At 38.1% G+C, this 19,821-nt stretch overlaps 2 protein-coding genes and 1 pseudogene across 2 annotated transcripts; all 3 read left to right on the top strand.

The window, feature by feature from the left end:
* Positions 1-2,589: 2,589 nt before the first annotated feature.
* Positions 2,590-3,525, top strand: LOC102412310 (olfactory receptor 4C15-like). The gene has a single exon (XM_025265881.1). It carries the CDS (start codon positions 2,590-2,592, stop codon positions 3,523-3,525), a length of 936 nt encoding a protein of 311 aa, XP_025121666.1.
* A 7,100-nt stretch (positions 3,526-10,625) lies between these two features.
* LOC102413948 (olfactory receptor 4C11-like) lies at positions 10,626-11,540 on the top strand. Its single transcript, XM_006047594.1, has one exon. The coding sequence runs from the start codon at positions 10,626-10,628 to the stop codon at positions 11,538-11,540; it is 915 nt and encodes a 304-aa protein (XP_006047656.1).
* A 7,114-nt stretch (positions 11,541-18,654) lies between these two features.
* LOC102414283 lies at positions 18,655-19,578 on the top strand (annotated as a pseudogene).
* Positions 19,579-19,821: the final 243 nt, after the last annotated feature.

The following is a 19,821-nucleotide window of genomic DNA, read 5'->3' as shown; positions in this document are numbered from 1 at the left end:
AAGTAACTTTTCTCATCACATAATATAACTTAGTACAAGAGCTTGGATTTGAACCTAGGTCTCTATGATTCTGAACCTGATGTCTTTATTTCATTTCATTGTCTCTGCATATATTGATAGTCTTTACTCTTTAATATACAGTCATTAACTGATCCAATGATCTTATCAGGTTTGTTTCATGTTCCTGTTTGCTTGATGACACAGCTGAATATGGAGTCCGGAGTACAGGCCCTGTTTAGGAATGTCTAGTACCCTGGAATGGAGAAGGCAATGGCACCCCACTCCAGTACTCTTGCCTGGAAAATCCCATGGACGGAGGAGCCTGGTGGGCTGCAGTCCATGGGGTCACTAAGAGTCGGACAACGACTGAGTGACTTCACTTTCACTTTTCACGTTCATGCATTGGAGAAGGAAATGGCAACCCACTCCAGCGTTCTTGCCTGGAGAATCCCAGGGATGGCGGAACCTGGTGGGCTGCCGTCTATGGGGTCACACAGAGTCCGACACAACTGAAGCGACTTAGCGGCGGCGGCAGTACCCAGAAAACAATTTGTTTTGAAGTAAGTAAAAAGATGAGTTGTATACACATCTGTACATTTGCTAGTTTTATTCATATTTTCAATCATTTTCTTAGCAGTCAGTGTCACTCATAAAAATCAACTCATTTTTAATTCTTTCAGAAAGCCCAATTATTCTTCTACTTCCTTATTTAACAAGCATAGATAGTATGTATATGTACACACACACACACTCACTTGGCACTTGACTGATTAGCTTCTCATATGTACAAGGAAGGACACAATCATATTTCCCTGGTTGTTTAGCAGTAAAGAATCCACCTGCCAATGCGGGAGACACGGGTTCAATCCCTGCATCAGGAAGATCCCCTGGAGAAGGAAATGACAACCCATTCCAGGGTTCTTGTCTGGGAAATCCTATGAACAGAGGAGCCTGACAGGCTACAGTCCATGGGGTCACAAAGAGTCAGACATGACTGAGCGACTAAACAACAGAGGACACAGTCATTCTTCAAAGCTGTGTCTTGCTATAAGAAATGAAGTCAAAAGCTGGAGTAATATCTGGATGACTAATGGAAAAGCTTTCTGTGGGTAAGCTGTTCGGCTTTTTAAGTGACAGAAGAGTCACTAGAATCAGTAAGGGCATTTTATCATAAGCCAGCAATTTCACATTTTCCAATTTGGCCTTCATTATAATTGTATGAAATCGGTAAGGAAGTTATATGTGAATCTCCCTACATTACAGTAAGTCATATACATTTGAAACAGACACACACTTGTGAGTACTGCTTGATCTGATTGGGCCAGCTTGAATAAATACTTAACAATGAATAAAGCCTCAGGCTCTGGCTATAGTCAACATTCTGTTTCTATTCCTTACCCATGTGATTACTGTCAGTTTGTATCTGTAAATAATTCGGCCATTACCTTCTGATTCTACATCATTGGCTCTGTGTCCTTAATCAAGAAGCATCTGTCAAACATTAACACAGGAATCAGGTTATAACCTCTACAGTGAATGGAGACTATAGAGAAGCCCCTCCTGCTCTGAAGCTCTTGCTAGAAAAATTTTTGCTTCTTTCCCCGTAGAATCAGTCACTTCCATGCTGGAGTCAGAGGTTCTGGGTTAAAACTCCAGAGACAGCATCTGTTATTTCTTTAATTTTATCTCTTTAAGCATGGGCTTCCTACCAGTAAAACTGGGTAATAAGTTCTGACATGGACTGTTTCCTAGTCACTTAACTCTGAACATTTCTTCCTTGCATTATTTAACTTAGTCATCATAACAGTACATATTAGTAGGTATTGCTTATTTTTGTCAGCTTCTATTCTTGTTGTTAAAAAAATGAATGAAAAGAAAGCCAACTTAACACATGGATATTTATTATAAATTAGTCTACAGTAAGGTGTGTTCCCAATGATCATTTTTTCTTTTTTTTTTTCTTTGAAGAATGAATTAGTTGATTTTAAAGTCTCAATTTTTTTTAAATTTTAAAGAAATAACTAGGAGTATAGCCATGAGCCAAGCATTTCTTCAGTTTTGTCTTATTTCTCCTTCTATCTGGAGATAAGGAAGTCACCTGATCATGGATGACATGCAACCCCTCCCTTCTCCCACTCATGCACATGGCAGGCATGACCAATAAACTGCTCTTTTCCTTTCCTCAGATCATGGATGTGGCTTCAGAACTCTTCTCACAATTCCCTCCAGGAAACCAGTACTATTAACATATGACCAGCATTGGCAGTTGAGATAACAACTGTTTCTTATCCCCACCCCAGGTGGATACCTACCCTTCTTCAACATTGAAGCTCTATCTTAAAACATTTAACAATTTATCTAAACTTCAATTCTTCCTGGTATCCCCCTACCACCTTCAACAAATTTATAGCTTTGTGTTCTCAATGAAGAAGCAAGCATAAGACCATAAGTCAATTTTTCACATGGAGGCACCGATTTGTTGATGACTATAATGACTCCCAAAACTGGTCTGAGACACATTTGTCTTTCTTCTAACTGTAGATTCTACATGCTCACTGTGGTACTGTTCACCTTTTCCTTTTGGAAATTATGCAAAACCAAAGCTTTGTAACTGAGTTTGTCCTCCTGGGGCTATCACAGAATCCAACCATGCAGAAAATAATATTTGTTGTATTTTTGTTCATTTACATTGCAACCGTCGGGGGCAACTTGCTAATTGTGGTGACCATCAGTAGCAGCCCAGCACTCTGGGGCTCCCCCATGTACTTCTTCTTGGCTTTTCTGTCCTTCCTGGATGCGTGCTTCTCCTCTGTCATTGTCCCAAAGATGATTGTGGACTCTCTCCTTTGGAGGAAAACCATTTCTTTCGAAGGCTGCATGACCCAGCTCTTTGCTGAGCACTTCTTTGCTGGGGTGGAGGTGATTGTCCTCAGTGCCATGGCCTATGACCGCTATGTGGCCATCTGCAAGCCCTTGCATTATTCTTCTATCATGAACCGTAGACTCTGTGTCCTTCTGATGGCAGTAGCTTGGACAGGGGGCTTTGTTCATTCCATGATACAGATTCTCTTCATTTTCCAGCTGCCCTTCTGTGGCTCCAACATCATTGATCATTTCATGTGTGACTTGTACCCACTGCTGGAGCTTGCCTGCACTGACATTCACATCTTTGGCCTTTTGGTAGTCACCAACAGTGGGTTTTTCGGCATCTTAATCTTCTCCTTGTTGCTTATCTCCTATGGGGTCATCCTGCTGTCTCTGAGAACCCATAGCTCTGAAGGGCAGCAGAAAGCCCTCTCCACCTGCGGATCTCACATTGCTGTTGTGATTTTGTTCTTTATCCCATGCATATTTATGTATGTACGACCTCCATATTCTTTCCCCTTTGACAAAATGGTAGCCATATTTTACACCATCCTAACTCCCTTATTCAATCCTTTGATTTATACTTTAAGGAATAAAGAAGTGAAAAGTGCCATGAGGAAAGTGTGGGACAGGATAATGATGGTTTATAATGAAAAATAAAACATTTAAAGTTGAGTAAAAAATTCAAATTTTCTAATCAGACAAAAATTTTTTATGGATGAGCATTGTTTGACCGGGGATAAAGTAAGGTAATATTATAAAAGATAATATAAGTTCCAGGAACTAATTTAGTTTTCATTCTTAGACCACTTATGAACCCTGATTTGGAAATTCAATGTCCTCAAATGAAAATTAAGAAGACTTGAATTTTATGCTTACTTAAAATCTAGTCAAAAAAGAATGAAAAAAATACTCTCACTTCTTGCTACTCATTTGATATTTTGGAAAATATTTCTGGAGGGAAGACAAAATTGTCTTAGAGATTAGGTTTTACATATATATATATATATATATATATATATATATATATCAATGAACTTTTTGCCCAACCTAGTGTATCTGCTGTACAACTGAAAATAACAAAACAGAGTGATTGTAAATCAACTCTATCTAAAAAAAAATAAACAATAGAAAGAAAAACATTAACATATTAATGTTTCAGATTTGCCAAAAAACTATAATTATTGCTGACATTAGCCCTTTGATATTGATGATAACCATAATTCACACTTTGAAAGTGAAAGTGATGTCACTCAGTCATGTCCAACTCTTTTGTGACCCCATGGACTGTAGCCTACCAGGCTCCTCTGTCCATGGGATTTTCCAGGCAAGGGTACTGGAGTGGCTTGTCATTTCCTTCTCCAGGGGATCTTCCCAACCCAGGGATAGAACCCTGCTCTCCTGCATTGCAGGCAGATGCTTTACCATCTGAGCCACCAGGGAAACCTGTTCACACTTTGATATAACACAAACAAGAGTAGTTAGCCACACAAATTTCATCTATGAGCTTTCAACTGCCTTCAAAGACTTCCAGACCTCTAGAAGAGATGGACTTAAGGAAAGTTTATGGGGAAGAGAACAGAGTTGCCTCATACCAAGTCATATAAGTTGAAGTTTAATCAATTGTCCCCAAGGCTTGATTTTGCCCTTAGACTGTTTGAGCTAGGTAGCTCATTGCATATCACTTGGGACTAGTTTGGAAGAAATAGTTTCCTTGGAGCTACTGAGGCTTAAAGCCTACCTTAAGCATTTGTAAACTTTTGTGTGAATTTCTATAAATATCCAGTACAGTAAAAATAAAACACTTAGCCTCATGATTTTTCACACACACACACACACACACTCACACACAGATACAGTGGGAAGGAAGCTGGCGACAGAGGCATTTATTTCTCAGACTGTAGGAATAGTTTACACCAGTTAAGTTTCCAAGAACCGAATTAAGAAATTCACTGCATTTTCAGAACATTCTCTCTGCTCCAATACCGACCTTGCTGTTCTGTCTGACCCAGTGTTTCCAGGAAGGAGCTGTGTGAATTATGGCTACATGAAGAGTTTCCTTTCTCCATAAACTCTTTACATCCCATCATCACTTGTGATAGAAGGCAATGATAAATCTCAATGAAGTATAGTTTGTGTGTTTTATTCAAGCTCCATATAATTCACCTTCTAAGTAAATGAAAGTTGAAGATATGAAAAATGCACTCGATTGGAAGTCATCTGTTTGGTTGTAAGAAAAGAGGTAAGTTTCTCAGTCTGTCTGAAATATTTTCTTCTGTGCTGTGCTTAGTCTGTCAGTCATGTCTGACTCTTTGTGACCTCATGGACTGTAGCCTTCCAGGCTCCTCTGTCCATGAGATTCTCTAGGCGACAATACTGGAGTGGGTTGCACTCTTCCAAGGGATCTTCCCAACCCAGGGATTGAACCCAGGTCTCCTATATTGCAGGCGGATTCTTTACCTTATGCTTCCCTGGTGACTCAGATGGTAAAGCATCTGCCTGCAATGCGGGAGACCTGGGTTCGATCCCTGGGATGGGAAAATCCTCTGGAAGGAAATGGCGACCCGCTCCAGTCCTCTTGCCTGGACAATTCCATGGACTGAGGAGCCTGGTAGGCTACAGCCATGGGGTCACAAAGAGTTGGACACAACTCAACGACTTCACTTTCTTTTCCTGACTTTCTCTACCATCTGAGCCCTAAACACTGATCTCTTGGAATCTATACTCAGTGTGCCTTCTAACAAATGACAGAGCTCCTAGGGAGTGTTTCTACCAATGAAGAATTATGGTGGTTCAGGCTTCCTCGGCCTTCCCTGGGCTCAGTACATAGCTGAGCTACCTCTCAAATGCATCTCTGCCTACAGAGGCTGCAACACAAACTAATGAAGGCCAGGCTGAACGAAGGCCAGCTTGGTGGAAATTTCTCTCTTGGGGAGCTCCTGGTTCAAAGTTTATGGTCAGTGCTGATGTTTCTGGGACAGATTGTGAAATTGGGCTCCCCTTTCTACACACCTGGGTTTTCAAGATCCTTGACAATCCTTGCTACGACACACAACAACAATCTCTCTTTAATTGGGGTAAGTGATGGTGTGGTTGTTCAGGAAGAAAGAAGCTGAACTGTGGGATGAACTCTTGGCTAAATCTACTTTCTCTAAGATGTTTGCTCTCCTTCCCACTCTATGCCTTTCTATATCCCATCCCCGACTCTTCTTTCCCTGGTAAGCGCTCACTCCTCTCTCCTGTTCTGACTACATTAGTTTGCTTCTTTCCTCCTCTTCACTATTATCCAGTTAGATCTTTATTTTATTTTGCTTTGATATTAGCCTCAGCATGCAGTTTAATGAACTTGCTTTTGGAGCCAGGACAGAAATTTAAGATATCAATTGTCATCCTTCTCTAATTACTCATCATTTCTCTTTTCTAAGATGCAGTCTACATGATGATTAGGATTTGATATTTTATATGACATGTAGGGGGAATGCTGAGAGAGAGGATACCTAGTAACATCCCTTTCTAGTTCTAGCCTAAGTGCCTTAATTAGAACACTCTGTATCACAGGTCATGCTTTGTAAATAGAAATGGATGAATCACATGGCCTATTACCTTGCAAAAACAAACAAACAAACAAACAAAAAACAAAACAAAACTGTAGGTCAAATGAAATAAGACAAGCAAAAATTTGTTTGAATGATAAGATTAGGGAACAAGAATATTTTATCCTGAATTGCCTTATTCAATCATATATATATATATATATATAATTGAATATATATATGGAACAAAGGAGATAGAGGCAGATGTTTATTTAATTTAGGAAGAATGGAAGAATTTTGACACCAAATATACTTGAACTGGTTAACATTTCAGTAGGTAAAAGGAAAATTTAAGGATCAAGGAAGTAAAAAGACCTTCTATCACCATGATGCCCTCCCAAATCAAAGAGGCATGGTGGTCCATAAAAGTTTGGAGATAATGGCTGAATTCAACAATAAAGTCTTCAGGTAGTATTGATTTGACCTAATGCATACATCTTGTCAATGATGCTTTCCTGTTTTTATGTCTCCAAATCTTTTTGCTTACTTAAAATAAAATAGAATTACTTGAACTGGATTTCATGGTTATCTGTTACCTACCCAATATTTATCTCTTAAAACTTTTGGATTTAATGAGAGTGTAGCTTTTAATGAAAGGGGCATCTGTTTTTTCCTGAAGTAATGCATGTTCCCTTTTCTCAAAGTATTTAATTACTCTCCTACCCTAACTCCTCCTCTTCTCACAGCAAAGGGCTCCCTCTTTTTTGTTTTTATCCCCTACTGGAAACCTAATGTATTAAAATTAAATAATCATTGATTTATTTTATTTTTTTAATAATCATCAGAGAAAACTGAAACTTCCAATCAGAGTTTGCAATTATTGTGATATTTCTAATTTCTCACAGTGAACTAATATTATTTGAGCTCAACTGCAAGGAAAACCTAATTGTATTTAGATGTGTAACTTTACTAGAGTTAAATAGTTTGATTTACTGATATTAATATATTTTTTTACTTAGGGAAACCCTTTGTAAACTTTTTGAATATTTAATTTTCAGAGAACCTTGTTGGAAATTGCAGTTTAACTCAATTAAAGCCATAATTTCACTTATTTCCCATGTTTAAACCTTTAACGACCAATCAATTTATTTTCTAGGATTTTTCTGATATGGAGTTAAAATTCACTTGGTTTTATCACAGAGTTGTGTGTAGTTTTCAATGATTAAGAATCTTACATAGAGATATGTTATCCCTCCAATGTGGTTGTGAGGAGGTTGAGGATATCTTTTCATGCTCTATAAGTTGACTCCAGACATGAGTAGGTTCTCAGTACACATTTGATGACTGAGTTGATGGTGTTATTGAATCGCTAAAGAACTGATGATTAATCAGAAAGAGGAAGTGTACATCAAAATTCATGTTAAAATTTGTTTCATTTGACATTAAAATTTAAAGGCATGATTGACTAAGATGGAAACAGGAGTGTAAAATTGATAGAGTTTATTGCATAATGTTGAAAAAAAAAGAGCTCAAAACTTAAAGATACAAAATATTAAAAAGAGAAAGCATACAAAATTCAAAACAAATGAAATATAAGAAATTAAAATATACAAAAATGTTATACTGTATTGCTAATCAAAATATATATTTCATAATGTTAATTCTGTTAGCTAAGCAAATATAATAGTGCCTCAAGTTAAATTTTTATTTATAATTTGTGTCATATTGCTATAGTTTTAGAAACAATGGAAAATGATCTAATTTGTATATAAAAATATTTCACATATACATTTGAATGTATATACATACATACATATCTGAAAACCCAGCAGAATATGTAGGGAACTAACTTTTACTTCTGGTTTATGGGCTCCTCTGCTGTCTCAGATAGTAAAGAATCTGCCTGCAATGCAGGAGACCTGGGTTTGATCCCTAGGTTGGAAAGACACCCTGGAGAAGGGAATGGCAGCCCACTCCAGTATTCTTGCCTGGAGAATCCCATGGACAGAGGAACCTGGTGGGGTTCATGGGGTCACAAAGAGTCTGGCAGGACTAGTGACTAACAATACCATGGGATTGGTTAAGTATGAATTTTTGAAGGGCACTTTTCTCACCCTGTAATACAGTGAAAGCTCCAGACACTTTATTATACAGATATAGCCATGTAATAATTAATTTTCTAATAAATATTGAATCAATCAAATTGAAAGATTATTTGAGAATAGTGTCAATAATTATGGGCTTCCCTGGTGGCTCAGTGGTAGAATATGCTTGCAATGCAGGAGATGTGGGCTAGATTCCTGGGTCAGAAAGATCCCCTGGAGAAGGAAATGGCCACCAATTCCAGCATTCTTGCCTGGAAAATCCCATGGACAGAGGTGCCTGGTGGGCTACAGTCCATGTGAATAAGAGTTGGACATTGACTTATAATCAGTTCAGTTCAGTCGCTCAGTCGTGTCCGACTCTGTGACCCCATGAATCGCAGAATGCCAGGCCTCCCTGTCCATCGCCAACTCCCGGAGTTCACTCAGACTCATGTCCATTGAGTCAGTGATGCCATTCAGCCATCTCATCCTCTGTCGTCCCCTTCTCCTCCTGCCCCCAATCCCTCCCAGCATCAGTCTTTTCCAATGAGTCAACTCTTCGCATGAGGTGGCCAAAGTACTGGAGTTTCAGCTTTAGCATCAGTCTTGCCAAAGAAATCCAAGGGCTGATCTCCTTCAGAATGGAATGGTTGGATCTCCTTGCAGTCCAAGGGACTCTCAATAGTGATATTTATATTATGAATCCCCTGGGCATATATTTGATGAAACTATTAAAATAAGCACAAGCTATATGAGAAGAGTTTATTAAAAATATTTTAAATAAGATGAAAATTTGGAAAAACAAAAAGTAAATGGTAGAATTTATATTTTAAAATTTTTTAAGATTTTGATATGTTAATTTTGGGCTCCCTTGGTGGCTCAGCTAGTAAAGAATCTGCCTGCAATGAAGGAGACCTGGGTTTGGTATCTGGGTTGGGAAGATCCCCTGGAGAAAGGAATGGCAGCCCACTCCAGTATTCTCACCTGGAGAATCCCATGGAGAGAGGAGCCTGGTGGAGTCCATGGTGTCACAAAGAGTCAAGCCTGACTGAATGATTAACATCATGTTTATTGATAACTTATAAGTAGATAATTACACTACAAATACAGTTTAACCACATAGAAAAGGCTTTTAAATTAAAACAGGAAAATCAGAAAATATAATAAGATGATTGAAATTATACAGATATATGCATATAAGTAAAAAGTAAAGGAGAGCAAGAAGATGTATTTTTATGTTGAATTTCTGAAATACATTTTAAACTGACATTTTAAAGAGATAAAAATTGAAAGAATGCAATCTTCTAGATGACAGTGATAGGAGAATCAGATATGAAGGAGGATAGTACACAGGTTACAGAAATATAGGAAGTGAAATAACAGGTTGGATCCACAGAATTTGAAAATTACTAGCATGCATCTAATGTATGTAATGGTTTATATCAGATATATAGCAATTTCAAAAATATTGCTAACCTCAATTATTTGTTCAAATATCTCATGGCAATGAAGGTAAAGTTATAGCTGCAATGAACCTAAAGATGGAAAAATAAGTTTTTTTCTTAAGTATAACCCAACAAAGATACTGAAGAGATCAGGAATAATGAGTACGAACTATTGTTCAAATAAACAAATGTATCACTCAGGAGAGAATCTCCAAATATATTATTTCTAAATTATATAAGGATATTATTATCAGTAATTTATGTGCATACACATTATATGCACATATATGTATCCTATGCATATGTTTAATAATGTATCATATAAAAAAGAGCCTCAAGACATTAAAATGATCTTATCAAGATCATAAAGCAAATTCACTAGCTCTCAGACTATGGCAGAATGCACAAACACTTGAGGGCTTTTTCCCCCACAAAAAAAGTTTTGGCAACCCATAAGAAGACCTTGAATCAATGCCAATGTTTAAAGCATGTCAACATTAAAAAAAAAAAAATTCCTGAGTGAGTATAGTCTATGAAAACTTTGAGAAACATTAAATTATACATTTGATGAAATTATAACTCTGAAAGCTACAATTCTGGATCCAAATAAACTTCTATTGTCAAGTCATCATTTCTCTAACGCTTTTTTTGCAGATGAACCATTTTTCAGCTGTGTCTATTCTATATTCACCTTAACCATGGAGGAGAACAGCAGTGTGAATGAGTTCATTCTGCTTGGGTTAACACAGGATCTACTAAAGGAGAAAGTAGTATTTGTTATCTTCTTATTTCTATACCTTGGAACTCTGTTGGCAAACTTCCTAATTGTGATGACCATACGATATAGCCAGACACTTGGGAGCCCTATGTACTTCTTCCTTTTCTACTTATCCTTTGTTGATGCCTGTCTTTCAACAACCACTGCCCCTAGGCTAATTATAGATTCTGTATCTGAGAAGAAAATCATCTCCTACAATGAGTGCATGACCCAGATCTTTGTATTTCACTTCTTTGGGTGCATGGGGATCTTGGTACTTGTCCTCACGTCCTTTGATCGCTACGTGGCCATTTGCAAACCCCTGAGGTACACAGCCATCATGAGCCAGCGTGTCTGTGGGGCACTGGTGAAACTGGCTTGGATGGGATCTTGTATTCATTCTTCAGCACAGATTCTGTTGGTTTTGAAATTACCCTTCTGTGGCCCCAATGTTATTGATCACTATTTCTGTGATATGCAGCCTTTGTTGAAACTTGCCTGTGTGGATACTTATGTCATCAACCTACTCATAGTGTTAAACAGTGGGACCATATGCATGGTGAGTTTCCTGTTGCTGCTTATCTCCTATGTTTTCATCTTACATTCTCTGAGTAACTGTAGTGCAGAAGGAAGAAGGAAAGCCCTTGCCACATGCACCTCCCACATTATTGTTATTATCTTATTCTTTGTACCATGTATATACATATATGCTCGTCCTCTAACTGTATTTCCAGTGGACAAGATGGTGGCTGTATTTTACACTATTTTGACACCCTTACTCAACCCTCTGATTTACACTCTGAGGAATGCAGAAGTCAAACAGGCCGTGAGAAAGTTATGGTGCAACAAAGTCTGACTCGAGATGGCAAAGATCAGAAGATGCCAACTACTAATTCTGTCAGAGTTTAAGTATAATTGGACTGATAGAAAAGAGAAAGTGTTCTCATTCTATGGTGGACAGTATAAATGTGTTCCAGTGGCGCATTTAGGGGAATAGGCAGAATGAGCACCTGGCAAAATCTGTATTATTTTAACCAATGTCTCAGAGAGACAGCATGAAGTTCTATCATTTTGTGGGGCACAAGCCCATTCCTCATGTCTGCTGTCTGCTTTGATGTTTTCTGCTTGTGAGCCACATCCTGTTCTTTCTGTAGGTTTAACTTCTGGTTTTGTACATTATTTATTTATTTTTATTATCCAAGTTTAATAGTTTGTCCCTGATTTCTATCATCCATTTTGTTGGTAAACCAGCTCTGGGACTACTATGTCTGTATCATATACTTTCTGGCTCAAGAGTCAAAAGCATAATGTCACTCCCAGAAACCTAGGCTCCCCAAGGAGCATAAATATCAACTAGTCAAGCTTCTCTATTTGGTGCTTGTCTCCCCTTTGTAATACTCCTAAAAATTAGCTTTTTCTTTGCCTGCATATGTACAGGGAAATAATGCATCACTTCCTATTCAAATCAGATAATTCTAGTTATAACAAAGATATTTACTGTATTGATCCATAATTTCTCTGTATATATATTAATATATTTTGTTAATCATGTTGATTATTATTTTCATATTTCTTAGTTTTATATATATATATATATATATATATATATATATGTTTTTGTAGTTTAAATTCATGGAGACTTCCCTAATCTTTGGTTACTTCTGAATGGATGACCATTTTATAAATCTGTTAGAGTTATATTATAAAATCTAACATCTCACAGATGAGATCATACATATGAAAAAGGCAATAATTGACAAATAAAATAGAACTAATGTCATAATGTGTGTGTGTGTGCTCAGTAGCTCAGTCTTGTCTGACTGTTTGGAGACCCCATGGACTGCTCCCTTCCAGGCTCTTCTGTCCATGTGATTCTCCAGGCAAGAATACTGGAGAGTTGCCATTTCCTTATCTAGGAGATGTTCCTGACCCAGTGATGAAACTTGCATTTCTTGCATCTCCTGCATTGGCAGGCAGATTCTGAGCCACCTGGGAAGCTCATATTCTTCATGTATCTCACTAAATTTGTATTCTTGTTTGAGTACTGTTAACTAATGAGTATCAACAGTAGGAGCCAGCCCACAAGGAAACAGACATTGAGTCTATCTCTGATAATCAAGACTATTTTGCTATAGTTGAAACTCCAATACTTTGGCCACCTGATGTGAAGAACTAACTCATTGGAAAAGACCTTGATGCTGGGAGAGATTGAAGGCAGGAGAAGAAGGGGACGACAAAGGATAAGATGGTTGGGTGGTATCACTGACTCAATGGACATGAGTTTGAGCAAGCTCTGGGAGTTGGTGATGGACAGGGAAGACTGGAGTGCTGCAGTCCATGGGGTCACAAAGAGTCAGACACGACTGAGCGACTGCACTGACTGATTTCCCTATAGATCTGAAAACTGGACTGTAAACTGTGGCAGATGAACTCATATGATGCCACTTTGAGATGTTTTGCATGAGCGTGTCTCTTTGGGAATCTTAGCATTCATGGACCTTCGGACTCTGACAATCAAAGTGTGGAAGATCTGATTATATTCTCTTCTGTTAACAACTTTTTATGGTTAAAGGTAGTAACTGGTCTTCTTGCTTGGATCATTTCTAAGGATCTTTGCAAGCCTGTTTTCTGTCTCTCAATTATTATTCCTCTGGATATATTCATAGCTTATCCCCTCAATACTTTTGATTTATTATTAAAATAACGACTTTTCAGACTACTTCATAAAATTGCAACACCCATCCAGTAACCTTCTGTATCTCCTATTCCTCCACCTCTGCTTAATTTTTCTACTTAACACTTATTCTCTAGCCTGTCATACAGTTTATTCATTTTATTTTCTGGTTATGATCATAGGAATTTGTGTCTTAAAAATAATATTACATATTCAGTGCCTAGAATAGCACCTGGCATAGTGTAAATGGTCAAGTACCTGTTGTGCAATAAATAAATAATTGTAGAAACATATACAAACCACCAGAGGCTAGACAGTGGCATGGAACAGACTGTCTTACTTCATAAAGAACCATTTTATAATACCAAATAACAGAAGGAAAAATAAAGAATATAATTATGAAGAGAAGACACACAGAAAGCCATAATCTGGTCCTTTGACTAAAAGAACAAAATTAATATTCCCCTGTCATGTGGTGGCATTTACATGAGTGCATATATTTGTCGTAAGTTATTTACTGTATGTTTAAAATGGTGCAGTCTATTGTATGTAAATCATACTTTAAGAAGTTCATTTAAATATGAAAAGTAAATATAAAAGTATGTAAAAGCATTTTTCTTTCCATTTTTCTCTTCTCTCTTCCTTTATCTAGTGACTGATTTCAAAATGGTATAGGAATTATAGAAATTTAAATTAGTAGTTTTCATTGTCATTAGTTATATTTCACTGGTATCATCTGGATTTATATAATAATTAATATATCTAACAGTAACAGTTTCTAGAATATGAAACTAAGAGAAATTAAGAAACTTGATTAAAGCCACAGAAACATAAGTCATGAAGCTAGAATTCTATTAGATCAGATCTATCTGAACCTTTACCTACACTCAGAGCTTTTCTGTCATTGAGAAAGATTTGATTTAAAGGACAGAGTCTTTGGTAACTTTTTTGTAGTTTATACCTCCATGTGACTTTGAAAGTGTGTTTTTTCCTTGGAGTAGGATACATGAGTGGAGCTCTTGGTAACTGAAATGGAAGGTGTCCCATTCATTAGGACAGAGTAGGAGGAGAGGAGGGCTCTCTGGGCAGAATCTCCCATTTGACAATCTTGTCTGGGATTAATTAGCCTCATGGTTTGCTGTGATTCTGGATTAACTGAACTAAATAGCTCATTTAGCAAATCCTTCAGGGTGGGGTGGGATGGGTGAAGACATTTTTCCTTCAAAGCCTGGGCAAAGAACTTTTCATGAAATCCCTATAAATATCTGTTGGAGGAAAAGGAAATGCTTAATTCTCATGCTCTGCCAGGGAATGATTGGGGGTAATGGATCTGGCTATTTAGAGATAGTTTTATCACATACTAGTGAATCTGCAGATGGTGACTGCAGCCATGAAATTAAAAGACGCTTACTCCTTGCACGGAAAGTTATGACCAACCTAGATAGCATATGGAAAAGCAGAGACATTATTTTGCCAACAAAGGTTAGTCTAGCCAAGGCTATGGTTTTTCCAGTGGTTATGTATGGATGTGAGAGTTGGACTGTGAAGAAAGCTGAGTGCCAAAGAGTTGATGCTTTTGAAGTGTGGTGTTGGAGAAGACTCTTGAGAGTCCCTTGGACTGCAAGGAGATCCAACCAGTCCATCCTAAAGGAGATCAGTCCTGGGTGTCCTTTGGAAGGAATAATGCTAAAACTGAAACTCCAGTACTTTGGCCACCTCTTGCAAAGAGTTGACCCATTGGAAAAGACTCTGATGCTGGGAGGGATTGGGGGCAGGAGGATAAGGGGATGACAGAGGATGAGATGGCTGGATGGCATCACCGACTCAGTGGATGTGAGTTTGAGTGAACTCTGGGCGTTGGTGATGGACAGGGAGGCCTGGCGTGATGCAATTCATGGGGTCACAGAGTCGGTCATGACTGAGCGACTGAACTGAACTGAACTGAGTGATAATATTTCCTATTTATTCTAGAAATTTATAAGAGCAGAGTAAGAAACTTTCTGCCAGTATTACAGACCCTTTTGAAGAGAGTTTAACTCAGGCCTTATAGAAAGGGTTGGTATCTATGGAGTATCTTCTCTCCCCATAGGTCCTGGGACAGAAAGCAGAGTGGACCTATTTGGAGTACAATGTACATGTTGCAAATACTAAGCATGATTCATCTTCATAGTAAATCAGAATTGAAGAAGCAAGAGCTCATAGCTCTATCCTTTTTTTTTTCCACACACACACACACACAAAAGCTAAGTTTTCAAGCCCAACTGAACAATTTCCTTTTTCTTGCCTCCCATTCAAGACTGGGTTTTAGGTTAGTTGCCTCTGTCCAGTTCTGTCTCTTGAGAAACCTCAAGTTCAAGAAGCAGATTTCTCTTGGAGATGATAGGATTCTAATATTTTGGGGAGCCTCTTCTTTCATTACTTCCCTTGTGGCTCAGATGATAAAGTGTCTGTCTACAATGTGGGAGACCTGGGTTCGATGCCTGGGTTGGGAAAATTCCCTGGAGAAGGAAATGGCAGCCCACTCCAGTACTCTTGCCTAGAAAATCCCATGGACAGAGGAGCCTGGTGCAGGCTACTGTCCATGAGGTCGCAAAGAGTTGGACACGACTGAGCGATTTTATTTTCACTTCTCTCATTCAGTTCAGTTCAGTCACTCAGTTGTGTCTGACTCTTTGCAACCCCATGAAATGCAGCACTCCAGGCCTCCCTGTCCATCAACAACTCCGAGTTCACTGAAACTCATGTCCACCGAGTCGGTGATGCCATCCAGCCATCTCATCCTCTGGCGTCCCCTTCTCCACCTGCCTTCAATCTCTCCCAGGGTCAGTGTCTTTTCAAATGAGTCAGCTCTTTGCATCAGGTGGCCAGAGTATTGGAGTTTCAGCTTCAACATCAGTCCTTCCAATGAACACCCAGGACTGATCTCCTTTAGGAGGGACTGGTTTTATCTCCCTGCAGTCCAAGGGACTGTCAAAAGTCTTCTCCAACACCACAGTTTAAAAGCATCAATTCTTCGGCGCTCAGTTTTGTTCACAGTCCAACTCTTGGTCTCTGCTTAATGCAACACTGGCTCAAGCCCAATTCTTATCCAAATTGGGAACATATTGAAGGGAGCAGAGGCACAGTCTTCTATACCTACGCATTTCTTATTTACAAGGCATAAGGATAGGAAAAGGACACGGGCACGGATTAATGATATGCAGTGTGTATGCGCTGATCCTGGTGATGTTGTGATACTTATTGTCCTAATTATTACACTAACGTTTTCTGTCCGGGACACACCATCACCCCTGCTTGCAGCCCCAAATTGCATTCTCTTTCTGGGATTGGAGTAAGGGATATTATAAGGACTGGAGAAGAGAAAAATCAAATCTCAGGTGAAAACCTGCAATAAACTATATTTTTTCCCTAACATGGGTCTTTGCTCACCCTTGCCTAGTGAGATTTGCCCTGTCTCATCCCCTAATTCTTCTTTTTCTGGCTCTTTCCCACAATCAAAGTTTCCCCTTTTGCTCTGATTTCTGCTACCGTTCTCTAATCTCTCTGTCCTTTACTCCTTACTATTATTTTTCAGATACACATCTAAAATGCTGATCTCTTTGTCTGACCCATCTGAAAGTTTGCACTTACTTACTAGTCAGGACATGCACTGAACATGTCAGAGGTTTACTTCTTTACCTGCTTAGACAGGGAGGGACAAAGAAAGGGACAAGGTGGAAGACCTTTAAAGGAAGGTCTTTTTTTATTTTTTCAGTTTAAAGGAAGACCACAAGAAGAATAAGGCCTGCACTGAAGGATCTTTTTCTGTGAGTCTGTATTTTCCAAAGTTCTGCTCAATCATTTTAAGTAGTGCAGCACAGATTCAAATATTAAGGGACGCTGAGGCTTGTACTACTGTTTAAAAAATAGGCTAAACTAAGAGTTGCATTTACTACTGTTTTATTTCTCTAGTTTTTCTATAATTTCTATTATAATTTTAATAAAAAAGCATCTTTAAATTTGATCAGAGTCTTCCACATAATTATCAACTAGGTGTGAATTTCATTTTCATTCTTGCTGCAAGGAAAATAGACCCAGCAGTATTAATTTCACTTACCAGTTGAAGAAGGCTTAGGGAGGTGAACTGTTTAGTGCTCAACAAGAATCAAACAGGACATGTGAGCCTGTATCATTAGATGATGGATCTATCTAACATATCATATTGTTTCTCAATGATGCCATTAAACAACAACTCATTACAATTAACAGTACTTGATGCAAACCATGATTTTATTGTGGAGAACATTTGGTTTTGGGTAAAAGTTGATTTTTTCAACATATTCACTCTGTTCTCCTTGGTTTACTACATCAGAAAGGTGCCACTGTTCTAAAAGTGTTTAACTAAATAGGTCATTCTTTGTGTTGAGTTCACCCAATGTCAAAAAACAAAACAAAACAAAACAAAAAACAACCAACCTACTAGCTCTAAGGAGTATCAACAGAAACCTCTGAAACATATATTTATAGAAATTAAGGTTAAAGTGAATTTTTATGTAACAATAACCTTTCTTCCTATATTCAGAAGGTTCACATTGTATTTAATTTCTCTGTTTCCAGTCTCTCCATGTTCTGAATCTTTATCAAACATGACTACAAAGAGAGTCACTGAAAATATTTTCAACCAATACAGGTATGCTCTGCTATGATTAAAAGCATTTTTCAAAAATTTCAAAAATAATATTTAGTTCCATTGAATGTATATAATGTTCATCTGAAATTGGGACTTTGTACATGCATATGTACATGCATATGAGGTGGAGAGATTTTCTTAAATATTTAAATAGTCATTACATAGATGGCTAAAGGCTGGGATGGAGAATGACTTTATATTTTTTACAGAGATGGACAAAGCTGGAATTTCCATGGTCAGTGAATGTTGTTGCATAGTTCCCAAGAGCATGAACTCTGGTATCAGAGTCAGGCTCATCTTAGTTTGACTGCAACTTAATATCTTAATGATTTGGTGCAAATTACTGAAACCTGTTGCTTTTATTTTACAAATATAAAATGAATATCAGAATACCACCTCTTGGTTGGGTGGTTTTGTTCCAGAAATAATTATTATTTTATTAAATATTGCTCAAAATACGTTGCTCTTAATATCAAATGATAGATTGCTTAGAGTAAATTTTCTGTGACCTACATCTTTGCTCAATGTACAATAATCCAGAACTTTAAATATGCAATTAAAGATGTATTATGTTCCATATTGTTTCAGATGAATTTCTGTTGTGTCCTCTGAACTCTACTCAACCTCATGGAAAACCAAAACAATGTCACAGAATTTGTTTTCATAGGGTTGTGGGGAAATAGGAAAGTAGAGCTACTGTTCTTGTTCCTGCTCTGTTACCTGGCTGTCTTAATGGGGAATTTCATCATCTCTCTCACCATCACCTGCAGCCATCTAATGCAACAACCGATGCACTACTTCCTCTGTCACCTGTCCCTCATGGATGTCAGCTACACCTCCACGGTGGTCCCCAGGCTAATCAGGGACTTAGCTGCAGCATGAAGAAACATTTCCTATAACAACTGTATGACCAAGCTCTTCACTGCCCACTTGCTGGCAGGTGTGGAAATATTCATCTTGGTGTCCCTGGCTTTTGACCACTATGTTGCCATCGTCAAGCCCCTGCACTACATGGTCATCATGAATAGACAGAGGTGTGACATGTTGATCATCCTGGCCTGGGCTGTGGGATTTTGGCATTCTATTGCTTTACTTCTCATGGTACTCAAATTACCTTTCTGTGGTCCTAATCAGATAGATCACTACCTATGTGATGTGAAGCCTCTTTTGAAACTGGTGTGCAAAGATATTCATGTTGTGAGTATCTTAGTGATTGCAAATTCAAGAATGATTGTGGTTGTCATATTTCTTGTTCTAGTAGCTTCTTACATAGTCATACTATATAACCTTAGAACACATTTTTCTGCAAGGCGAAAAAAAGCTCTCTCAATGTGTAGTTCTCACATAACAGTTGTAGTGTTATTCTTTGTGCCCTGTATCTATACTTACGTTCTACCTGCAGGGAGCGAGAACAAGGACAAGGATATCTCTGTGTTTTACACTGTGATTGCCCCCATGTTGAACCCTCTCATCTACACCCTGAGAAACATGGAGATGAAAATTGCCATGAGGAAAGTATGGTCTAAAGTGACACATTCAGATTTAAAGTAAATAGGGTGATATTCATTATGGTTTAGAATTCATGTCTCATCTCCAGGACCTGTGTTCTTTGAGGTATTAGAAGAAAACATATACACTTTCTTTGAGGAATTGAAATAAATGTCATCTGGCATTCAGTTCAGTTGCTTAGTCATGTCCAACTCTTTGCGACCTCATGGATTGCAGCACATGAGGCTTCCATCTCCAACTCCTGGAGTTTATTCATACTCGTGTCCATTGAGTTGGTGATGCCAT

The sequence above is a fragment of the Bubalus bubalis genome, chromosome 16 (assembly GCF_019923935.1).
Source record: "Bubalus bubalis isolate 160015118507 breed Murrah chromosome 16, NDDB_SH_1, whole genome shotgun sequence".
Classification (NCBI taxonomy): domain Eukaryota; kingdom Metazoa; phylum Chordata; class Mammalia; order Artiodactyla; family Bovidae; genus Bubalus; species Bubalus bubalis.
Note: the sequence above shows the minus strand (reverse complement) of the source record. Positions and strands in the feature narration are given on the sequence as shown.